The 26,118-nt window shown below is 39.0% G+C and overlaps 2 protein-coding genes and 1 long non-coding RNA gene across 6 annotated transcripts in view; 2 read left to right on the plus strand and 1 right to left on the minus strand.

Annotated features, from left to right (window-relative positions):
* The first annotated feature begins 8,303 nt into the window (after positions 1-8,303).
* LOC311276354 lies at positions 8,304-9,998 on the plus strand. The gene is made up of 3 exons (XR_014625062.1): positions 8,304-8,505; positions 9,732-9,860; positions 9,936-9,998. It is a non-coding gene; the product is annotated as an uncharacterized lncRNA (long non-coding RNA).
* Positions 9,999-13,012: 3,014 nt separating this feature from the next.
* On the plus strand, positions 13,013-15,415 carry cited4b (Cbp/p300-interacting transactivator, with Glu/Asp-rich carboxy-terminal domain, 4b). The gene is made up of 2 exons (XM_084385054.1): positions 13,013-13,204; positions 13,941-15,415. Exon 2 carries the CDS (start codon positions 13,949-13,951, stop codon positions 14,726-14,728), a length of 780 nt encoding a protein of 259 aa, XP_084241180.1. The 5' UTR covers positions 13,013-13,204; positions 13,941-13,948; the 3' UTR covers positions 14,729-15,415.
* A 7,812-nt stretch (positions 15,416-23,227) lies between these two features.
* LOC311306776 (polycomb protein SCMH1) overlaps positions 23,228-26,118 on the minus strand; it is a 32,901-nt gene continuing 30,010 nt past the window's right edge. For all 4 annotated transcript variants that reach the window (XM_084435339.1, XM_084435342.1, XM_084435341.1 and 1 more), the window contains one exon: positions 23,228-24,429. In XM_084435339.1, coding sequence (XP_084291465.1) covers positions 24,307-24,429 — 123 coding nt within the window. In that variant the 3' untranslated portion in view covers positions 23,228-24,306. The remainder of the gene's footprint in view (positions 24,430-26,118) is intronic.

Here is a 26,118-nt window from a genome sequence, read left to right on the forward strand (position 1 = left end):
TTGGTCACAGTGTTCATATTCACTTCCTGTGATGCAAGAGCACAAACTCCAATGACGAAGCATGTGAGAACATAGTGTGGGCATTTACATTAATGATTAAAGAGCCAGTCACACCATAGACGATAGCTAAACTTATTACTCAAACTATAAACTTTGAATAATCATTCTCATTCCGATAGGAAATCTACACTACAGCCATAACGATAATGACACAAAGGAACAATATTGTTGGAATTGTTGGATAAAAAACACCCGACCTCAAAGAGCTCGAGCTTTTAAAGCAGGAGACGACATAACTGCAACGCATGCTTATTATAAACAGAACATTATTGTCTGTTGGTGTATCGATGCACTTTTGTTGTACAGTATTGCCATTATAGTTATCTTTACTTTTATTGTTGTTGGTGTAAACATGCATTAAGACCTGTCGTAAATGTGAACTCAAACATAAATATATTTAAGGTTAATTTTGTACGTTGTTGCATTCCAAAATGTGTCGACGGCTATTCATAATGTAACGTAAGAGTGCGCTGCGCAGGTTAGTTAAACTGTCAACATGTTTATAGTAAGCTGCCTGAATGATAACACATTTTTAAAGTTGTCATGAAATGAAAATTCTATTTTCTAAATGCATCTTATCGATCTTATAATGAACGAATCATCCCTTGATGTGTTTCCTTTTTCTTTCTTTTTTTTTTTTGACCTTGTAATTCTTAATCAAAATGTCATAACTTGATCCTCTGGTGAAACGACAGTAGACTTCTCCAATTATTTAGTCTGCTTGAAGCCCAACCACAATCGACTACAACCCTGCATTCAGACCCGCCTTCATTGTTGAGTGCAACTCCCACTTCTCAAAATGCAATTAACAACTGATGGATGGAAGAATCTGCCCTACATTTTTTACCTTTTTCAATAAGCTGTTACAGATCTGTCGCTACTTCCGTTTCATCGTGAAGTAAAGTAACAATTATGAGCTCCGGGAGATAAATCCACCAGATATGTAGACAAATTTGTAGAAACTGAATTTAACACTTGTTTTAAGAGAATAGCTGCTCCAAAAAGTATTCAAACACGTATGCCTTTAAAACTGTCTGCATGTCATTGCTCTAGGTTCAAAATATCAAACCAATTTGCACCTGGAAAACAAAATCATTTCTCAAAACTAAATTGAGCTTTTTTCCATTAAACCAGTTGTTTCAGTTAACCGGCTGGTCCCAAGGTCATGCTTAGTGGATATATGAAGTCATTTTCCCTTCAGGTTAGTTGTGACCACAATGTTTGACATCTAGAAGTTGTCCAAATGCCCTTAGTCTTAATTTTGAACAATTTCTTTTATTTCTTTTGAAACCTATTTTTGCAAAGAAAGTATGTCATACACATACTTGGTTTGATATATTGTTATTTAATGACATTCATACACAACAAGACTAAAATTACTGCAGTATGCCCTTCATAGCTGTTAGATTCTCCAGCCTCCTGTCACTCCACAGTACTGGAAGTGAAACCCTGCTGGTGGCACCGGCCATCTCCCCCATAGTTTCCTAGCAAAGGATGACAACAGTGGTGTGGGCGAGTAGAATAACAGGATACAAACTTTGCACTTGTGGGCAGCGACACAGGGTTGACTCGACATCCAACGTGAGCTTTGGCTCGCATTCAGCTAAGATTTGGGTAACCTGTGGCACAAACACTTGCAAGTTTTTGCAATCACACATACAGTCACACTGAGTAATGGTGGAAGGTTTGAGTGCTTTTGTGTGTGTGATATTTTGTCTGGTTAGGGGATTTGCTATGCGTGGCATTGCAAAACAAGACAGGGATTTCTTAATACGTGTATGAGAGTGTGTAGGAGTGTATACGCTTGTTTTTCATGAGGCTCAAGATCTTTGATTATTTCGTCGTTTTCTGATAACAACTGCTGTGACATCATCGGAGCAGATAGAACTGGCCACTATGACGTCATATCACGTTATATGACAGATATTATCAAGAAACTATATTTTTTATACTTTTATGGTTATAATAATATAATCTTATGTCAGGCACAAAAAAAATCCCTTTAAAATAGACGTAGCAAGGTTTCTTTACTCAATAAAACAACAATGGGTGCTCACATTTTCAGTGGCCTTGGATCCAGAAGTATTTTTTTCCATTTAAAAAAAATATATAATGTTAAAAAATGCCATCTCAGGTTGTTTGTTGGTCTGGTTGTTTGGTGTGTTTTGGTCTGCATGCATGTGCATGTACGAGGACTGATTGACTCGTGGTCATGTGCTCATGCTCCGCAAACTCTGTTTGTGCGTTGGATTTATTTATAGCAGAAGAACTATGCCCTTGACATGGCCATAACAAATTTGTTTGCAGACCATTTTGACTGTACATGTAGGCTATGTATGTGTGGCATCAGTTCACTAAAAGTTAATGTATGGCAGTTCAGATGACGTCACCCAATCTAACGATACGGCAGTATCATAAGTGTAGAATTACAAGAGAGAAAGACAAATACATCACATTTTAACAAAGTTAAGGGTCAGGGAAGGAGGAGGCGGGAATCGGTGAACATTCAAGAAATTTTTATCATAAAATAAACAAACAACAAAACGAAAGTAAAGCAGCAGCCCATCACAGGCGACTGCCACATATGAACATAACAAAACACAACATAAATAGTCCAGGTCTGGTCCTCCCTCGTCACCTCACCTTTATCCTCCCGGAGCTCCTCCATGAGACTCGAGGCCGCTGTGTTGCGCAGGTGACACTTATTAGCATCCAACTCAGATCTTAGATGATGATTCTACATAAAAAAAAAAAATAATGACTCAAATAAAGTGAAATGAAGATCTCATAAACTGGTCAAGTGAAGTCCATATTACACAAAATAATTATTTAAAAAACTGTAAAATTCACACAGTGAATGACTGTGAATGGCTTAAAAATCATACAAACAATCTGGGACAGTTCACATAAAACTGAAAATTCTGTAATTATTTACTCACCCAAATTGACCTTTTGTAAAACACACACACGCACACACAAAAAGCCCTGCTCACACTTGTCATTTAATGGCAAAGAATGATGACTTTCTTTAAAAGGGGATGCAAACGTGTCATAAAATAATCCCATGCAGCTCGTGCTGTATATTGTTGTGAAGGCAAATGGTAGGGTTTGGTGAGAAACAAACAGAAAATGTAATTTATTATTCTATAGGCCCTTTATTTTATGTATTAATCAAAAATCTTGATCTCCTGTGTACATCCATGCGAGTTTCCTGGCGCAGCCAGGAAAAGCACACAAGCTCTTCAAAGCTCATTTTGAGATATCAATTATAATCACTGCTAATAAAACATGAGACGAAACATGCGGCCTACAGTATAAACCTCAAAAGACTGTTCGTGTACTTTCTTCTCTCTGGTGAATATCTCTGTTCTTCTCCGGGTTGTCAGACAGTCAGAATGACAGTTTTTGTTTGAACGAGTTAGGCCAAATAATGTTCGCCTATATATACTTAACTGTTCTTTTCTTTTTGCTGCTATTTAATAAGATTTTTTTTTACAACTAATTTAATCATTTGTATTTTGATGTCATTTTGTAATTCTTTAGCATTTACCGGGCAACCAAGGTATGACAGGCGCGATACCCTGCCATGTGCAATTGAGGCCCCTGGTTGCACTGGCACCCCTCTGTCGGCTCATCCTGACATCTGTGAGTCAATTAGCTGTCTAAAGAGAAAACATCCCCCCTCTCCACCTTATACACACACACAGACACACACACATCGAGGGCAAGCATCGCTGTGAAGCCCGCCCCTGAGAGTCTGTGTGTGTGAACGAAGGCCGGTGTGCTCTCGTGGGGGAGGGGTGTATATTGGTGGGGGAGGGTAATGGGGTTGGGTGTCAAGAATGTGGCTCTTGGCTTGTTCTTTTGTATGTTGTGTGTTTTTGTGTGTTTTAGTGAAACAGTACAGAGATCTTACATTCTTACAACTTGTGCATGAATAAGTACAAGTAATAAGGTGGCAGGTGCCATTTGAGCCTATATTTTAAATGCATTTTTTATTTTTCCACAAATGTACATTAGTTTCAGCCTTGAAAAGTGCACTAATGCAACTTCATAGGGCCTATTTGATTACTTTGTGTGTCTTGATTGATCAGATTGATGTCTAGTTATGCATATTCCATATACTTACATAAATGTGGTTGGATATAAATTCGTTCTACTTTTCCAACGCTATATGTATAACCGCATTCACTTCCGTGATGATGCTGCTGCCGGATATTACATTTTCTGTTGATCACTCTCTTGGCTTCAATTAGTGTTTTAGTTTTGTGGTTTCTCCACCCATGTGTCTCATCCACATTTGGATGTGGCTCCTAAACTTCCGAATGACATATTTCCATTTGGGGGGAGTAAAGTTTACATATGTGGCCTGAACCGAGACGCAATTGAAAATGCATCTGGTTTTGTCTCAAACTACCTCCTGAGGCATCTAGGATGGGTCTTATCCTGACCGAGTGTAAATACTCCCTAAGATCCTCTGGTTTTTCAAAATGAAGTGATCATTGCTCAAGCACACATACAACCTTCTGCACACATACATCTGAAAACACATGTATCTTTCTCTCGCAACTCTGTGTGTGGTTTCCAGCTAGTCTCTGATGCGTCCCACATTCTTCGCAACGTCCCTGATGCCCTCTGCATCCTTAGGCTCTGCTATGGAAATACGCCTCAGTCTCCCTGCTAATTATTAAAGAAGCACCACCTCATTAACTGGGCTAGGGGATAATAAAAGATTCATGCAGCATTCTTAACGTCGCTGCACGCTCAACTCATCTCCCTCTCTCTCTCTCTCTCTCTCTCTCCCACCTCGTCTCGTCTCCAGTGGATTCTCACGCAAGATACTTATCTGTTATCCATACAGGTTCCTCTCACTCTCTCAGTTTATTCAGGCTGCCAGCCATCTTTAATCGTGGCTTTATGCCAAATGCCTTCAGATCAGAGATTGGAGGAACGGTTGAGAAATAGAATGATTAACTGTTGTGAAAAGCGAAAGTCAGAACGGCATAAAAATATCTTAAACGTCAGTCAATTCATTCATTTTCAATTCAGTTGAAGTTAATTCATAATAGCAACTATTTAATCGTTACTAACTAGTGTCAAAATAACTATTAAAAGGGTTTCCCAGTCGTGTGGTGGTTTTCAATGCGATTACACAATGGGTAGATATGACCGTTTTCAAATGTCAACAAACAATGGCTGAAGTAAAATGTCACCATTGTACTCCATTACATCTCATATGCAAATACCCTCCTTTACAGCTCAAAACTCCAGTAATGAAATTCCTGTGAAAAATACCCACAGTTTAATAATCCCTGAATGACACAAAAAATTGGATATCATCAAACATTTAAAGATCACATCCAGCTCCTGCAGATATGACCATTTCTTGTCATTTTTGGGGAAAAAACATGACACTCACGAGATCGTGGCATTACTGAATGCGAATTGGAGTTTCCAAGGCAAGGAATCACTGCCTTGTTCCTCATAATGCACCATCTAAAGTCGCTCATACTTTCTATTTCTTGTAATCGTGGTTCTCTTTTATGACACATTGAGCCTAGTTTCAATTTGTAATTTATATGACACTTTAAATCTGTTCCAAATTTTTTATTTTTTTTTGCAATTGTTAGTATGACACAAACCCATTCCCTAAGTCTATTAAAGGGGTTTGTTGATGAATAAATCAAAGTAATAAGGCCCATTCTCAAGCTCCAACGGTTTCTGAAAGTTTATTTTATTTTATATAAAAAAAAAAAACTGTTTGCCTTTGCATACAATAATTTGTATTAATATGCAGTTACTTTAATGCTATGGCTTGCTGCTGAGCTTTTGAATATTTTGGAATAAAAACAAACCTATATGACTCTCCCGTACTGGCTTTTGCCCTGTATCCACAGAATGAGAACTGATGGATAGCCCTGTCTCCATAACCCATAAATAATCAAGACTGTCAGTACCTAGTAAACCTAGTGATTTACAAACCGTGGAAAAGGGAATCTCAACACCATTTAACAGTTCACTGTATTTCTGAACAGGTACAGTATAGACCACCATTCTTGATAATTAACAAGATTTTATTAATTTGTGTTTTTATCCTGCACTAGTTTGTGATGATCATTCTAGTTTCATTTTCAGGGCTTCTTTCAACAGGATGTGGCACTCTCTAAAAGGGGTTTAGAGAAGTCAGAAGCTGCTCCGGCTCCCTGAAACAAGACCCTCCCGTGCAAAAGAGAAAGACTCTTCCTCCGAGGCTGTGTATCCACCCACTGTCCTCTCCCATGGCCCTGACTCACCATGTCCAGCAGCCTCCACTTCCCAGTGATGGGGCGTTTTGTTCACCAAGAGGAAGCACTGCATGTATTTATAGACATTTCTCGTATGAGAAGTCTGAACAATAACAAACCCCCACCCCCACAGCCACTTCACCACCTCAACACAAAATAAGGCTCGCAAGTGAGATAGAATCAAAGTTTAGTTTCGCTGTTCGATGATGACAGGAAAATAAAACTGAGAGCACTGCACTCTAGTTTACAAGGTGGTTTTGACATCTAACATAGAATTGGGAGATTTCAGTGTGACAGTAATCAGGGAAAAAACTGGGTTACAATGTTCTCAGCTCAATTAATAGATAAAAAAATATAACATACATCAACAACTGTTTATATGTCTCTGAAGAACATTAATAATTAACAGTCGTTCAAACCCTTTCCATGAATATGGTGCACTCAGCTGCCTCGAGACTTTTTAAAGCATTCTAGACACAAATTCATTTATTTTATTGATTTTTTGAGAACTGTTAGATTATTAACATAAAATTAACCTAGCATGAAAAAAGCTATTTTTAAACATTAAATATCTGTATCCTTCCTCATTTTGTCCAGTCACATCTCAATTTTTATTTACTCAACCAAAATATATTTATCTGTCTCACTCACACACAATAAATATACACATATTAGAGGAACTTATTTTTCCCACAAAAATAACATTCCTTACATGCTCTTTATTTATTCATTGATTCATTTATTTACTATTGAATTTTGATGTCTCTGTTAATAGCTTTGTTATATATATATATATATGTATATATATATATATATATATATATATATATATATATACACACACAAACAACATTAGGCAAACACAAGATTAGGCAACAAAAAAAAAACATGTTGTTAATAGTTTCAAGGACCATCTGGTTGTTGTACATTCAAGGCCGTGGGCACCCACAATGCCTTCTGTCTAATCCCGTTCCACTGTATACAGTGAGAGTCATAAACACTGAGTCACACACCTTTAGAACAACAACAAAATGGGACGTGTATTTGCACAGGTTTAACAGCTGCTCCAGTCAGCTGTGCAGTTGAGAGAGTAAGATCATGCAAAAATGGTGCACACATCACAACTGAAACTTTGAAGATTGTTTTGCGTGAACAAAACTGGGTCTGCAGGTGCTGAAACCACCAGAACTGTGGTTCACGAATGCACTGATGTCTGCATGCAGCAAAATGTCAAGTAGGCTACAACTTCACTGATGAAGCAGTCAACAAAATAGAACATCTTTTCTTTAATTATCTGCAAATGCTCCAACAGGCACCTTGGTGATTATGTGCCAACCACTAAGCTTTAGAAGGTAACGCCTTTGATGGTTCTAGAGCACTGAGATGAACTCCTTCAATGGCCCGTGTCTGGAGTGGGTGGTAACACTCTTTATTTTGTTAAGTGTGTGTGTGTGTGTCTTGGTGCTTCAGGAGAAGTTGATCTGTAGAATTAGACAAAGCATTATGGATATGCAGGGTCTTGGGGGAAGGGTTGGATGAGTGGGGGTGGGGAGAAGATTCTCTGAAGCCCAGCAGGTGTGTTTCTGTTTTGGTGAAACAGTAGAAGGTCCTGCTCCTGCTGTCACACAGTACAGTCTTGGGAAAATCTGAACTATGCCCTATAATTGTGGCGTTGCAAGTTATGGGGACAAGTCACAATCACAAGATAAAGGTTTTGTTAGATTACAGCCATCGTACCTTATGATGAGTCTTGTGTAAGACCCATGTAAAAAAAAACAAAAAAAACATGTCATTGTGTATTTCATACTCTGACTGATTTAGGTGTTTTTAAAGACATTACCAAACATTCCATGGAAGTCAACAACAAATCGCACAGCTAAATTATATTCTAACTGTTGCAACTCATAATTGCGTCATGTATTTACTGGGAGTGCACTTGTAAGGCAGCCAGCACCCAAACCCTGACCTGATGTGACCTTGTTGACACATATTTCTTACAATTTGTAAAAACTTTATGCCGGGATACTGATGAGAAAATGAGTTCCCAGCCTAAGAAACCTATTGAAAACAAGGTTGAAAACAACAGCTTTGTACCAATATCCAGCTGCTCAACTCTTGTGAGAGAGAGAGCAAGGGGTCATTTTGGAGCTAAATAAACAAGGTAGGCTAGATAGTGAAGTGTTTCTGTAACTGGGTTGGAGGGGGTTGGGGTGGCTGTAACAGAGTCTGATCTTCTCATAGCAAAGCGGGGCAAAGTGTCTGAGTGACAAACAAAAAACTCTTCCATATGCTGTAGCATGCTGTAACATCTATGATTTATTCTTTTTACAAACACAATGTGATGTACACTATACCGTTCAAACATTTGGGGTTGGTAAGATGTTTTGGGAAGACCAATTTTTTTTTTAATTATGCTCACCAAGCCTGCATTTATTTGACAAAAATATAGTAAAAACAGTAATACTGTGAAATATTATAAAAATGTTAAACTGTTTTCCATTTTATTATGTTTTAAAATGTTATTTATTACTGCGATGGACATGGATGTACACATTAATCTTTAGAAATCATTCTTGAAAGGATTCTTTGTCTGTGCTAAACATTTTCATTCATTCATTTATTCAAAAAAATAATAATCTTACTGGCTCCAAACTTTTGGATGGGTGTGTATTTCCAAATTAAACAAGCAATTCAATCCTGTGACAGGATTTCAGGAATTACAGTGAAAAGTTGGTGTTGCATATCAGAATAGAGTGAGCTACAACAGATATTTGTCTATTGGTTTGCAATACTGGTTATCCAATGAGCCAAAAGGCCTAAAGTGATATCAGCATATAAGGCGAAATCATTTTAGATGTAGAGTATGAAGTTATTATATATAGATTAAAAAGTATGATGCCAAGCTTTATTTATTTGGAATAATGTGGACTGACGAGTCATTCTGAATAAGCACAAGAATGTGAATTTAAAAAAGTATGTAATAAGCCTATAGCTTAGCATCTCCACAACAAACAGTAATTATTTGGTGAACATATAAATGGGAGTGAAACTAGTCAGATAAAGCTGTCAATTTTACATAGACAATCTACAGTCTCATTATCAACTGTATTTAGCCTCTCTTGAGTCCTCTAGCAGCGGCTCTTGGTGGCAGTTGGCTGGCCCCTCCTCCAGCTTCTTGCCTTTGCTAATCAGGTGTGGGGGAGGACGAGCCCGCGGCTGGCTGGCCAGACACACACACACACTGTACGAACAAGCCAGCAAACTAGGTGTATAAGCTGGGCGATAAACCACTAACTGTAGGGCAAGTCTTTAGGGCTGTGGTGCTGCTGATATCCACGGGCATGTCTAGGCTTAATCATATGTTTTGAATTGTTTGTGTGTCAATAGACTTTAATCTTCCATGTCTACATCTACACCCTTGCAGAGCTGTGGCATTGTAGGTAAATACGCCGCCACAGCTGAGTTCTCAATGGACTGTGCGTCTGCCCCGAGGAGCGGATGAGGTCTAATGCACAGGTAATTGTGAATATGTGGTGTGATTATTCTCACTAAAATATTGATTCTAACCACAGCTGCTTTACTCTGTTGCAGAATCAGAACGCCTGACTCCAGATAAATGATTATTAAAAACAGATCTTACACTGTACAAACAAACAAGCTTGGTGAAAGTCTTTGTGTATTCTTTATTTGGATCCCATAAGCAAAGTTGCCGCTAATTTGACTGAGGTGCAACTCCAAATACAAAAAAAAGACACAATAAAAGGAGTAATTAACATTATAAAGTTTAGAGAAGATAACATGCCATGTGGTGTGACATGCTGTTTTCGTGATTTTTATTACTTAAGGGTACGTTTGCCCAACAATGATGTATTAGAAATGGAAAAGTTTTTCCTTTGTGTTTTTCGTGTATAGATGTCATTGTCAAAATGATCCCCGTTCACACAGATCTGCAAAAACAACTAAAATGCTGTGTTATGCTGCAAGACAAGTTGGTGATGTCACTTTGTGAAGAAACACTACACGCCTATAGACTGAACACGTAATATGCATGACGTCACTTTTTCTTGGTTTTATAGTTTACACGGAAAAGATAACAGTATTGTTTTCAAAAACGAGCACTTAACCCGTTTTCAGAAGTTCGCGTTTTCAGGCCCCCAAAACACGTTTCCCGTTTTTAGTTGAAAACGGTGTCGATTAACGACTTGAATCAAAATATTTATAATATATTGTCTTTTAAAATTCATTTGTCCAGTTTTGAGGAAAGTAATTCGTTCCTCCCTAAAAAAAGTAACTAATTACATTACTTAGTTACTTATTATGGAAAGCAATGCACTACGTTATTTTAGTTTTTGTGTTACTTTTTCTTGCCTGGGCTGGACTTGGTTGTTTGTTTGTTTTTAATAACAAAATAACAAAAGTTCTATTTTTGCAAATGTAAAGGCCCTTTCACATCAAAACTGAAATGACTCGGCAGAAGACTCTTACTTCAGGTCAACAGCACAGACATTAATAAAGTGAGATTAAATACATAAATTATGTATTAACATTTTAATTATTGCAAGATTGCATTTCATTGTTTTTATTCATTTTGAGGAACACTGAATCTGTTTTTGTGGAAATGAGATGAGTAAATGCATGCTCACATTTAGTCTATAAACCATCATGTTCACACAGCGCACACAACGTCTGAACTTTCTCTCAACATGGGGACAGGAGAGCTGGCAGACAATAAATGGGAAAACTAAGTAACTTGCGTTACTTATTTCAAAAAGTAACTCAGATATTTTGTAATCAATTTAAAAGTAATGTGTTACTTTATTAGTTAACTGGAAAAAGTAATCTGATTACGTAACTCACATTACTTGTAACACGTTTCCCCCAGCACTGCATTTGTCGCACTACAGGACCATATAAAATGAGTGAAGGAAAAGCATGGTGGGAAACTTGAAAGACCTATTTTAACTTTTTTTTTAAAGCTCATGGACATGTCAGCTAAAAATGAATGGAATTTCCAGATGAAACAAGTGGTTAAAATACCAAGGACCAAAACAATCAATATAAACCTACAAGAAAAATGAAAGAAATAATATATAGAGCAAATAATTGACCTATTTCTTTGAGCATGCCTCTTGTTTGAAAAGGTATGTACTTTATGCTTCAGGTTGCAGAAGCTCGATAAGGAGCAGTTTTCTTCAAGGAGTTTGAATATGGTGATGCCAGATGATCCATAATCACATGAGTAGTATTATAATCATGAGCAAGCCCAATATACTATAAACACAGTTTTCAACTCTGCTTCAAGATGACCTTTCATTTCCAGATAAACATGGAATGAACAATGAAGAACTAGCTGGTCTTGCTGAAGATAATCTTGCTCAGTTCTGTACAAGCTGAATATTTTAGTTGGGCTAGGTGAAAAAAAAAAAAGTTTCTTCTTATCATGATTACTTGTCTTGAGCTATGATGTAAAACTGATGTGACTTCTGTCACATACCTCCTAACACCACAAAATGTGTCTTTAACACTTTAGAAGTGCAGCAAGCTGTTGAAGGTGCTAACAGATTATCATACAAATTACACCCATGATCTTGGCAATAACACGAAACAAAGACACTGGAATTGAGATGTTAATTTGTCAAGAGATAATGCTCTTTAGAGGTGTGAGGTTCTGCTCTGACCAGTGTTGACCTCTGGGTAAACAGAGAGCTATTGTGACCAAACAGAGGATGTTGATTCCCTGTTCTCCCAAACAGACAAGCCCAGTGTTGTTGTGTTTTGGAGCAAGTGACCAGGACCTAGTTTGGGTCTTGCTACATTACAGTCTCTTCATTAAGATCCTCAGAACCGACAGGTAGGGAGCGATCCCACCGTTAACCTTGTGATCTGCAACTTCCAATAAATTACACATGCAGCCCAGGCCTGCATGCTCACCACCAGCACCACTTCAGCCGGTGGCCCAGAATAGCACCAGCATTCCTTTCCCCTCCCCTCTCTCTCACCCAGCACACGGCACAGCAGAGCGCTGGGTCACATGGACTGCCACAGAGCCGCCAGATCACACACACTCACACTAATGTATAAGCACTCACACCGACCATAACAAAAACAGCTCTGGAGGAACAACATGTAAGGACTTTTACAGATAAACAATAAGATTATTAGTCCAAAACTCATGTTTGCATGCCAGATATGTTTATCTAGATTCAGATGCAAGAAGCTTTAATTGCATTGCAACATTATGTATATAATATACATAAAATACATACACACACACACATACTCATATATGTGTGAGTGTGTATATATTCAGCTTCAACATTGACCACATATATATATATAAACACATTCTATCTATCTATCTATCTATCTATCTATCTATCTATCTATCTATCTATCTATCTATCTATCTATCTATCTATCTATCTACATACCTCAAGTCCCCTCTCTCTAGCTTTACTTAACATCACACAGATCAACTTCTTCTGAAGGGATTTCCTCTTCACTTTAAATCAGAAACAGAAAAACAACCCAAATCTGTGGACAGAAATTGGCCAGTGTTTGACAGAAACCGCTAGGGGTTTCTTTGCACACTGATATTAAGCAGCAGGGCCAATGGCAACAAAGGATAGAGAGTGAACGATAGCTCCACCTCTTCGCTTTTCTCATGTATATAAGCCCGTGGAGTTGACCCAGAAAACACACACTCTTTTGAAGATAGTGAGCAGCGTTCTTTTGTATGTAGGTCCGTTGGAGTATGAAGCTTCACCTTGTGGAATATAAAGTATAAATCTTCAGAGGCTTTTTAACAGATAAAGCTCAATTGTCCTGTCGCGGCGGAGTCACTGATCATAGAACACGGGGTAAGAGATTCAAAACGCTTGAGAAACTCACGGACTGTGTCTCAAAACATATGCTGCCTATCTAGAAAGCATTTTAGTCGTCAAAAGCGAGTGCAGCGTTTGCACGCGACCGTGGTGCCCAAAATGCTATCTAGGTAGGCAGCTCGCTAGATTTTGAGACGCCGCCAATGCTTTAGAGCTCAGGGTGGCAGATCCATTGTTTGCTTGACTGCACGGTGACTTTCTTTGGATTTATGCTTTGCTTTCTTTGGTTTTTCTTTGTGTAAAGTACAGGGTTGTAATATAGAATGGGGCGTTTATTTTTTTCTTCTTCAAACAAGACTAATGGTTTTATTAAAATGCATTTTCAGTTATCCTCATTGTTTAGATCCAGTGTTTAAAAAAATACTTCGCATTTATTTAGATGGCAAATAGATAAGGCTATGTGTGTGGACGGTTTAGAACGGAGAATAATACCCCAGTCATTTTCAAAAGTGTTGTTTGGACGTGCACCATTGGATCTTAAGAGGTTGTAGTGTGTTGAGTGGGTAGTCAGGTGGGCTGGAGGGTTTAAAAAAAGTCAAACACCTCTCCTACCTGTCTAATAAGAGGCTGAATAAGATTGCTGAATGTTAACAATGATGTGATTGATTAAGCTGCATATATTAATTTGTATCGATTTGGCTGAGTGTAAAATGACTTCTTTCTGTTGTCACCAGTTCAATTCTAAGTCTAATCTCATTTGTTTTAATAAAAGGAAACTCTATGGCAGAGCACATGATGATGCCCATGAACCACGGCCAGGGAAATGGGGGTCTGCATGGCTACCGGATGGGCATGAATGGAGGCCTGCAGGCAGGCCCTCAGCAGCACGCACCCCAGCCCGGCTTGAGAGCCATGCCCAACGGACAGATGATGCACTATGGAGCGGGGCCTCAGGGAAACATGGAGGCCGCCATGCGCCAGAGGGCCAACATGGTGGGGCCTATGAATGGACAGATGGGTCACCACCAAATGCAGTCGAACATGATGTACAACAACCAGGGGCAGCAGCAGCAACATCATGTTCAGCAGCAGCAGCAGCATCAACAACAACAGCAGCATCAGCAGCATCAACCACAGCACCACCACATGCACCAGGCGCAGCAGCAACAGCCTCCACAGCAGCAACAACAACAACAACAACAATACATGACCGGGGGTCTCACTTCCCAACAGCTCATGGCCAGCATGCACCTTCAGAAACTCAACACGCAGTATCATGGACACCCGCTGGGACACATGAACGGCAACCACATGGGGAATGTGGCACAGTTCCGCATGGGTCAGGCCCAGCTGAGCAACATGCAGCATGTGGCCGGCCCGGCTCTCAGTCTCAACGGCATGGACGCAGATTTGATCGACGAAGAGGTTTTGACATCGCTGGTTATGGAGCTAGGATTGGACAGGGTGCAGGAACTCCCCGAACTCTTCCTGGGACAGAACGAGTTTGACTTTATCTCAGACTTTGTGAGCAAACAACAGCCAAGCACCGTTAGCTGCTGAGACCGGACCGTATGGACGCTTGGAGGCGAGAGAAAGTTGCTCTTTTGATGATTGGTTTTTTTTTTTTTTTTTTTTTTTTTTTTGACTGCCATCACCAAGACAAGAGGTGATCAGATGCCGCTTTGTCCACAGAAACGGGTGGTAAAGCTCCTGTCAGGACTACAGTTCTGTTTCTGGCTGGAATGCTGGGCAGCGTTCCGTGGATGAATGTAACAACGCTTCAGAACTGTGAACTTGGTGCAATGTAAAGACACTCAAACCTTATTTGTCTTCAATGCAGTTTTACATTTAAAAATGTATTTATTTATTGCTTATCAGATGTATTAACATAGAACAAAAGAACAGCCATGACATTAAGAGCCTGTGGTTTATGGAAACTTCCAGAATGGGATTGCTGAATTGTTGTTTATGATAATTTAGACCCAGAACTTTGTCCATCTGACTCAAACTGTAAGTCTAATGTTTTGTTGGACGGTAAAGTTTCAGTAAACCCAAACCACAGCTTGTTTACAATAGTGGTTAATGCCTGTCTTGATACAATGGTCTGTCTAAGCTTTAGAATTGCCTTAAATCATGTTGCTTTTATTTATTTGTCTCCCACCCCACCCCTAACAGTCCAGGAGGGCTCAAACCTATGTGTGACTTGTAATAAAGATGGCCATGTTTTAACTCTGGCCTAATTTTTCATCAATCTCTTATCTTATTTGTGGAAATTGAAAAGGGGCAAGTGAAGGATTCTAAGGAAGGTATATGAACAGCAAATGGAAAAGTTACAGAATATAAAACTTGGATTAGCTTCATCTGGTTTAACATGTTACACTTTTATTTTATTTTTGTTTAATCTAAGATCTTTTCTAATTTTAAAGCAGTTCCTCTGCTAGTTATGTACCGATAGCATTAAATGGATCATTGTTCCAAAACTTTATGCATTTCTTTAGTGGAACAGAAAAGATATTTTGAGACTGTCTGATTGGGGGGGGGGGAGGTTCCATCTCAAGTCAATAGGGTCCAATGTTGTTTTGGACCCCATTGAATTTCATTGTAAGGACAAAAACATCTTTCAAACTGTCTTTTGTGTTCTGTTCTGAAAGTTATTAAGGTTTGTAAAAGACTGAAGGTGAGTTAACTATCCCTTTAACTGTTAAAACTGAAATGTGCAAAAGTGAGCGAAACCGTGACTATGACTCTCGTTTAAGAGCTGTTTGTCTAGGTTAGCGATAGTTCTAAGAATTGTTGGTGCACCACAGGTTCCACTAACCAACCTTTTTTGGTTTAAAACAACAAACTAGTTTCATGCTTCAAGTGGTTGAACAGCACTCAAATAGCTACTGTGTCCATTTGTGCGTATGCTTTATTAGGTCTTTGATCGGTCTGCTTTTAAAGCAAGAACTTTTTACCTACTTTCAGATGTAAAGGTGTGTATGGGGGAGGTAGTGGAAACTGTCCAGGTTAATCTGTGCTTACCTTGACATTACAAGGCTTTGTGTGAACCCTGGGTCTGTGCATTTTGTCCTGGGAACGGAGGGCAAAATGTTGTCCATTTACGGACATGCTGTGGTGAGGGGGTTCGGGCGGGGGGGAAGGGTGAAGATTGCAGTGACAAGCCGTTAACGCTCCACTGTCACTTCCTGTTCCTCCACGGCGGAGGAAGGGCTTGAAGAAAGTCAATTGAGGTTACTTGGTAGTAGCACTTGTATTGGGTTCCTCTTTGATTGCTGTGGTATGAAAATAAGCCTTAATACAATCTACGAATGCCTGTGGAAGGTAAATTGCCAAGAATGAACTAACAGACACTATTGGAGTGCTTCAGTATTGGCTCCACCCTGTTTATTTTCAAAAACTACACTGTTTTTTAGTCTCTGACTTGTTCTTGAGTTGCCCTTTTCGTTAGATGGTCTTTCCTTTAGATGATCTTGATGTGAATCCATTGTGCTTATAGTCCTGGACCAGTAAGCAGCAAAATTAGTTAACTAATGTTGTGCTTGTGGATTAACCTGTAGTGTGTTCAGACTGAAAAAGTACAGATTCTCATGCAGGATGTCATTCTTGTCTGATTTCTCACTGATTGAGCCTTTAGATCTAACAGACTTCTTTCAAAGACAAAGAAAGCCGACCCCAAGCTTTTGAATGGTACTGCACATGTATTAATATTTATTGTTTCTCTCTTATTTTATTAAGACTTAGAAACATTTTCTATGTCGGAATGTTTAAGGCCTTTTTGAAACACTTAAAACGGGCACCTGTTTCGTAGAATGGCCTGTTTTGATGCTTGTACTGTACACGAGTACAATGTAAACAAGTTGTAAGGGTGACATGTGCCAAGTGACATTTAATCCAACATTTATAGACAGATACAGTTCAAAAGAAACTCTACTGCATGCTTTTGAACGGTGGGGGTTTTCAGTTCAAAGATGTTTCTGTAATCTCACCTCTTCTCTGGGGAATTCAGCTGTCTTCATGAACTTTACAATTTAAAAAGATAAATATAGGTGTATGAGCACAAGAGGGAGAGGGAAGGTGTGTGTGGCTACTTTTTTAGGGAATGGAACATGCAACTATTGTGTGGAAGAGAACTGTATAGCAAAATCTCTGGGCGTCCTCGGCCAGGCCCAAGATGGCACCACTGATCCGTCTGTTAGGAACTGGGTGTGACCGATTATTACTTTCAGTTCTTAGCGGATTATTTTGCACAGAGAAAAACGCGACAGAGCAGCAATTTATCATAATTAACTTATAATTTTTTGAAAAATACTTGGAATGCTAAAGCCTTTTAGTATTACGCCATCATATTTTGTCAAACACTTGGTGTAAATCCACCTCTGAGAAACCAGACTAGACATACGCTAAGCAGGGTGTGACAGGAGACATTTACTGTTGACTGTTTTTTGCTGTCTCTCTCTCTCTCTCTCTGAGGCCACCCACAATAATCTCTAAACACACACATGAACACACACCTACTGTTCTTTCTGAGTGAGCTCTCTGAACAACCTCAGATTCACTAGAATGAGCAAATGACAAGGTGGTAAAACAAGAAATGTCTTGTTTAAAATGAAATAAAAAACACTTACTGAAATTGAGATGGGTAGTGTGGGAAATTCTTTAGGGTTTTACCCAGTAGCCATGAGGGATCCTGAAGACCACCCCCTCTTACAGCATGTCACAGAGTCAGCAATCTCTCTTTCTTACACAGGGCTTTCCTGACAACAGTTTGTGGCTAAGGTGTTTACTAATTCAATTCTTTTTCTATGATATGTTGTTCCAAGAACTTTATTCAAATATCTGCAAACAACATCTGACAGCACAGCAAGAGCAGCCTAATGGTTACATCAAACAGTAATTGAAGAAATGACGCTATACAACGCATTGCAGGTCAGTTAATGAGTAGTCAGCAGCTGAATGTGGGTAGCCGATGTGACGGATTCAGTTCGAACTGGTAATTGTGTGTTCCTATTTGCGTGCGAAGCCTTGGAAGACATCTAAATACAAGTTATGCCCACCAACGAACTAGTTAGTTGAAGTTTAGAACTTTTATTTTGAATATCTTCTTTGACGTGGCATGGGATTCATATGCACAAATGTATCCTTTGCGGTTCCACTTGGCGTTATCGCTTATAACACACTTCCTTAAAGGCCCACTGAAGTGCCTCGGTACGCACAGCTTTGTATGATGCGTTGACGTAATTTCCTCTGAAACAGGAAGCTAAGGCGGGACATATTGAATGGCTCCACCCCCTTTTCAAATAGCCAACAGCATTTAGGCCGTGTGTCCACTAAAGCGTTTTTAGCCAGCTGAAAATGATAGGCGCTCTGCTGAAAACACCTAGCTAGGGCGCTTGAGAGCGTTTTGGCAGCGCAGCATTTTTTTCAGTCGCTTTGCTTGTTATGATACGGAATATCCGCTAAAGTGTTTCTAGTATCTTATTTCACACATATTTTGTTTCTGTGTTGATTCTAAATTAAAATGTCGATACGTATTTTCTCTGGCTCTTGTTTTCAATTATTTTGTTGTTGTCATCTGTTGACATTGTACAAGCAGAATGTGGCGGTTGGTCGGTGTGGTATTAGTCCCGCCTCTCCTCCACTGTGATTGGACGGTTGGGTAAAAAGTGACAGTGATGAGCGCTGCGTTTTACCCAAAGTTGAAGATTCTTCAACTCTCGGTGACTGGTAAAAAACGCAGAGCACTCAGCGCTTCAGCGTGAAAAAAACGCTCATCGCCTCAATAGGTGCTCCTATTGAAAACAATTGGTAAAATAAGCCAGCCGCGTGGAAGCGAATCTGAATGCTGATGATACGTTGGATTCAGTAATAGTAGAGGTGTGAATAAATTCTAGCCATTTCATTCTTAACCAACATACAGTTGGAAAATTGAATAAAACTCGAGCGTTTGAGCAACCGAACACACATCTCCAACCCATATTGCTCCGTGACATGTCAACGCTTGCTTTGGCCAGGTGGTATTTATTGCATAGGGAGCAGGACGCTTTAGATTCTAGAGAGCATTTGATTGGACAGAAGATGTGATAAGAAGCTGAAGTCCGTGGTGATGTCATAAAAATCTGTGATCCATTTTAGCGGAAGTGAGAATCTGTAAGTTTTAAATGCTTATATCTCCTAAATGTGAATTCTGTCATTGTTTCGGAACACACCAGCTTATTCATAACCTTAAGGCTAACATATTCATACTAAAAGCTACACTCTTAAGAAAAATGCATGGTTCTAAACAGTACCAAATTAGGGTTCTTCGGCTTGTAACAATAGCAGAAGCCTTTTTGGTGCTAAATGGAACCCTTTTTATAAGGTTCCATAAAGAACAATGCTTTGAAAGTGCTATATAGGACCTTAAATGGATAGTTCAAGTTGCGTTAGATAAAAGCGGCTGCTAAATGATTAAATGTAAATATAGTTCACCCAAAATTCTGTCATCATTTGGTACTCACCCTCCTATACAACTGAAGGCCTATTCTTCCTTCCAGAAGATATGAAGAATGTAAACAGATTTGGTTTTAAATGATCAAAATATCTTCTTTTGTGTCCCACAGAAGAAAGAAAAAAAATACAGATTTGTAAGTAAATGATGACAGACGTTTAATTTTTCTGTGAACATTGTTTTTCTAGAGTTCCTAATTTTGCTATATGGTGCTTTGGATTTTAAAAAAGTTCTCAAGGTTACATTCAGCATATTAGTGCAAGTTATCATCTGTTAACAGAGAAAAGTGAAGGCCTCATGTTATCTGAAACAGGTTTTCTAAAGAACCACAGAACTTTAAAAGGTTATTTTATAGCACCAGGCTGCAAAAACCATTCAGATTATTTATATGCATGTGATCTAATGAGCCTATTAGCTTGACATCACCATATCACAAAGAGAAATACAGGAAAAGAGATGGGTGGGACACGCATCAACATGTTTTCTCTTCTGTCAACTGACTGTCTTTCAAATAATAACATGTTTTTCGTAGTTCAATTGGTTTTACCCCCCACACGTGCCATTCATGTGTGAACGTATGCAAGCAATTGATTGTGATGGACCACACTTCCTGCTCTTGTTTCGCCAGCTAGCAATCCTAATTTGATAAAGCTGGATAAGCTTCAGCTAGACCTAGTTACTTAGAGAGCTACCATAACCACCTTTATGATCTGATCCATCACAGGTCTTTACACATATTAATATCTTAATTATACATGTGCAAATGATGACGCCACACATGTTTAGGCAGGCCGTGGCACCGAGAGTGTTTGACAGCTAAAATCGCTGGAGATTTCTCTCCTCTCTGCACCCATCGTTCCCCTCCCCTTCCACTGTTTATTGCCTTGGGCTTTTGAAGTTAAGGGCACTGTGTAAATTATTCATTTTCCTGTGTGAAGCGTACCTCTCAGCCAGGCCAGCTTCAACAAGCTGATGTAGGAGTGCCACTGTTTGTTGTTTGTTCAGTGTTGTGCGTGCATGTGTGTGTATGTAGGTGTGGCTTTAAGCTCTTGTGTGTTAATCTTATCGGCGAGTTCTACCGATATCCCCCAGCTCTGAGACCATCAGGCTTTAACATAAACGACCAATGGGCAGATGGACACCACTGAACACGAGCTATCCAGGTGAGGTCATCAAAGTGTGTGCTCCGAATGTTTCCAGAGCACTGTGGCAGAATCACAAGCACACTGTTTTGGCAGGTCGAGAAGGAGCAGACTGAGAAGGCCATGTGGGTTTTGATATTGCCCGCTATAGAGATTACTATCACGCTGACAAATGACGTACGACCAAACAACCTTTCCGAAACATCAGTGAGCAACATGGTTTCTAAGATGCGCAACAGCACTAGGCGAGCTATAAAGCTGTAAAAACAGAGTGGGGGCTGGAAGTGGTCAAAACCCATATCACAGATGGTAGAAACTAACCCAGCACCCTCTGGCACACAACAGTGTGTCGGCGCTCTAAGCATTCAGAATATTCTAGGAGTCTGACAGACACATTTTTATATTTGTAGCATGTCTGGCTGAGAGAGCACCTGTCTGCTCTTCCGATTGAATACCACTGAGTTTGGTGTATGCTCTTGAATTCTAAATATACTTGCTGTGACCACAAACACTGAAAATCAGTTTGAAATTACATGTTTCTTGACACATCTTGGCGGTCCTTTGTGGAGTTGATATGAGATGTTCAAGGAATGTATTGGATTCAATACAAATTAAGATACCACAGAAAAGAATTTGTCTGTAGGCTTGATTAAAAAAACAAAAACAAAAACATATTTGCAGTCAAGCACTTTCAATGGAAGTCTATGAGATCAACATTATAATTCATACCATTTCCAAAGTATAGCTACAAGAGTTGAAATCAAATGGAAATTCTCTGACCAGCCCAACATAGCAACAGTGGCTCAACCAATGGTGTGAGTTTGGGTTAGGGCTACCTGTTTTGTCCGACCAATGAAGAATGGGGAGTGTTCAGGAAACCTGTTTGGAAAAAGTACAGGGCGTGAATGGCATAGAAATCACACCCTTTTCACATTTTCACAGGGGACAATAAAGTATAAAGTGAAAGTGAAGTGAAGTGAAGTGATTTAAACATTGACCTGTTCAAAAACCTAGTAAGGTGGATTTTAAAGCATCTTAGATGCAAAGGCTAATTATGCTGATTCCCAAGATACCTCACATGGATCCTTCACAAAGAAAGCAATCCCAGAATGAAGTGAAATGGTGGATGAGGTGAGAGAAATGTAGATTTAAATTAACTTAGTACTGATAACAAATACAATTTAAATTAATATTTCAGAGAGTCAATATATCAGAGTCATGAACAGGGAATATTCTTTTTTTAAGATATTGATGATATATGAAATCAGTTTTGAAAGTAGACCATGTAAAACACTTAATGATTAATGACATGGTGGGTGTTTGCTTACAGTTAAACTCCATTTCTCCTTAATATATTCATTGAAATAAGACCTTAATGACATCTAGATAGCACAGCCTGAGAAAATGTTTTTTTTTTTTTTTTTGAGGGCACAGAACACTCCAGCACATTTAATCAAAGTACACAGAGTTTTGAAGATATGATGCAAACACATAAGGTATGACTAAAATCTGGACCTGTTGTAATCACGCAGACAGCACACTGAAACTCAAAAATGTGTCTATAGCATGTTGGTACAGCCAGTATGATAGAGAGGGGGTTTCCACACTACAAACTACAGAGGGATTTGTAAGTCACGACTCTGTTATTCGCGTATTGTACTGTGCACACATGCCGATTCTGACTGAGGGATTTGGTCAATGTATTGCACCCTGAAAGGCGCCTTCCTGTTTTTTTGATATTGTGGTAAGATTTACAGTATGTGACATCCCCTCCACTCGGCACGTATAGCGCACCCATGTCTGTCAGTGAAAACCGCCACAAGCACTTTCATTATGTGCTGTGGTACTCAGAAATGGAGTAATTCTTGACAACCATTGATTTAATTTTTGTTTGCTATATTATAACTTTACTGACCAAACATGACGTTCACATGGTTGAAACAAAACATTGTATATTTTATATTAAATCTCTTTAAGACTGTTTAAGAACAGAAATAGTATCTTTCTAAAATTGTTCCAATTGGAGAGACTGGTCTATATGCTCTTCAGCCAGAATGCTTAAAAATAGAACAAAAGAAACAGAAAAGAGCTGTTCTGCCCCCCTGTGGTTGATAAAGGTGTTGATCATACATGACACTTTCCACATATACAGTACACAACACTTTCAACAAACTCTTAAACAATTAAGTTTTTGTTCTTTTTGAGCAAACAGAAAAAAAAAAAATCTAAGTGTAAGGTTCTAATAAAGCCACTTGTCTTTTGGGTTAAGATATGCAATGTGTGAACTAGCTACTTTTCATGCAAAGTTCCTTTTAGGTTATGTATACAAGTGTCACAGTGTCCCACAAAATATAATATAAGCATAGTATGTACTCCATAGAAACTAACCACACATCATTACTCTGAGGCAAAAAAGACAAAAGAAACTGAGGAAAAGCTCCGTATTTTTATTTCAACTTACGGAGAATAACGCTGTCAACATATGCACTCTACCATATTGTATAAAAAGTACAAGAAAGACAATGTAAACATCAACATAATATAAAATACAGGCAGAGTGTATAATAGCAGTAAAGGTGCAGTCACACTAGACTTCCTTTCATATGCATCTGAACGCATGAATGCAAGTACATACTAAGAACTCTTGCGCTTTGTTTTGAACCGACAATTGGTACAGCAAAAACACATTTAACTAACGTATCTAAATGTCACAGATTGACCTTTTGGCTCAATGCAATGGAAAGAATAGAGACTTCAAAGCTGTACTGCTTGCAGGGTTCCCGCAAAGTGGACTAGATAATATAACTATTTTAATGTTTTGTTATCTGTCATTTACAATTGATTCAAACAGATGACATAGAGAGTGACATCATTTAACGTTGCCCATATTTGTTCTGAAGTAATTTAACATGCTCAAAAGTCTAGTGTGACCGCATCTTAATTCCTAAATGTGCTGTGTATAAAGTATGGAGGTTCAGTAATGGTCTCTGAGGTGTCAGTCCGGACGGATCCCTGGCATGATTGGGGATCTAGTGTTTATCTGTGAGTTAATTGAAGGAAATCAGTCTTGTATAAAAAAGCCATACAAAACACCCTATTTGATGTAGGGTGAAAAAATATACAATTAAACGTATGTCATAAAAATCAAGGCCTAAAAATGGCCTTTATACTGTCCACTTCACTGCTTCAGTCAAGTCTAAACATGTGAAATGTTCCGGAATGGTACAAAAACAACCGTGAATGTAACGTGAGAACAACCGTGAGGATATCCGTCATAAAAACGGTCATGACAGTGCTATAATTCATAACAGAATGCATTTAAACCAGGAGAAAGGGAGTATCGAACAAAGGGGAGGGAAAAGAGATGGGCGGAGCTCGAAAGCTTGCCGACACCTGCGACAGTACTGGGGGACGTAAGGATCCCAGCATGCAGTGCATCTTGAAATGTGCTTGGAAGGGGTAAAGGGTTGAGGATCAGAGAGAAAACCGTTCAAGTGCCATTAAGGTCAACGACCCTGTTTCAGTCTGTCAATGTGGAAGGTGAGTTTAAGAGCGGGACCCAACTTCAGCCCCATGTATTTCATCATGACGTCACTGCGGAGGAGGAGGAGAGCTTTGCCATCAATTTCCTGTAACAGAAGAGTATCACCCAGACAAGACAATGTTTAGAATTTTATTGCACAAAGAATATCATTCATGTGTAAAAGGATATCGGACACAAAGGCCACTGTTGCCTTGGCTTTTGGCTTGCTTAGTTGGGGACATTTAATATGTCCTGTAGAGCAGTGGTTTTCAAACTGTGGGTCGCGACCCACTTGTGGGTCACACAGTGAGAAAAGGTGGGTCGCACAAAGGCACTTAGCTGCAGCTAAATTTACGTTATGATGAGTGAAACAAAACCAGTCCGATTAATGACCAAACGACTCTTAAGTGAGTTTTAGCGCCCGCCAAAGTTAATTTTTGTCCCGCCAAAGTCTTATTTGATCGGTGAGTAGCCTAATGTAGAACTGCTGCGCTTGTGACAGTCACAGTGCATGTTTAACTGAAAGAACAAACAGAGAGAGACTCGGTCGCGTGCGCGGTCTCTCTCTCTCTCTCTCTTCTGAGCCAGGCGAGTAAACAAGTCTTCACCGTCTCCAATGCTCCAAACTAAGCGCTGTCGTGCTCTCTCTCCCGCGCACATATTAATCAAAATAAATCGACACGGTGGTAAAATGTCGAAAGACAAAGTTTCATGTGGAGCATTCAGAGATTTTTTTCCCTTAATTACCGCTGGGTGAATTGTGCTAAATAAGTTGTTGCCTTATCTTCTCTGAAAAGCATCCCCGACATTCAGCTGACATAAAGCAACACTTTAATTAAACGAATAAAACTATCCAGTGATGAAATGTTTTCTGTGTTGACACAAATCTTGGATGTCCATGTCCTAACTGCTGGGATAATCACACAACGCGCACGACACGTCCAATTCGCGAACTAATGACTCCTTTGAACCGATTCATTTTAATGAATGGATAAAACAACTGATCTTTCCAACAGTGAACTCAGGAGACGTCTGAATCGGTGTATAATCAGTAACACTTTACAATAAGGTTCTATTTATTACATAAATTACATAAAAAGTACAGTTGGCTTACTCAAGCATAAGCTTTAAAATAAATAAAACTCCTTGTTTTTTTTGAAAAGCATATGACTACATTTTTCCACACAGTGCTATCAAGAATCGATAAGAGAATCGTTAAAGAATCGGATTGATAATCAGAATCGTCTGTGGCATTATTATTATTGATAAAATCTTATCTTTTCCCATCCCTATGTGAAGACGGTAACATTATAATCAAACATTAAAGAACATTCATGTTTTTTAAGTTTTTTTTAAGAGTTAAAAGTTTAAAATATTTTGCTAACATGAGGTCTTGTGTCACTGTCAGTCTTATTACATCAGTGCAAAACTAGGGTATGCAGATTAAGACCATCAGCATGCATTGATTAATCCCATGGCATGTAGGAAAAAAAAAAAAGGTGCGACCAAATCATGCTGGTGCGACCAACTGAGAAAGTTGGTAGCACCAGTGCAAGTGGGTCTTGAGATTGATTATACTTGTCTAGGTGGGTCCCAGAATGAAAAAGTTTGGGAACCCCTGCTGTAGAGGATACACTGCTCTACAGTAATTTGAAAGTGATTGCAGTACCAGTTTTGGCCACAATCTTACATACGGCTCCTTTAAGGTGGACGATGACGCAATTTTCTTCTAGAAACAAACTTTGTTATATTATTTTCATGTTATCACTGTGCAGCTGCTTTGATACAATCTGTA

This window comes from Rutilus rutilus (assembly GCF_951802725.1).
Source record: "Rutilus rutilus genome assembly, chromosome: 17".
In the NCBI taxonomy this organism is placed as follows: Eukaryota; Metazoa; Chordata; class Actinopteri; order Cypriniformes; family Leuciscidae; genus Rutilus; species Rutilus rutilus.

Excerpts from the sequence above, each read along its gene's own strand:
- cited4b (XM_084385054.1), top strand. The coding sequence starts at position 13,949 with ATGGCAGAGCACATGATGATGCCCATGAACCACGGCCAGGGAAATGGG.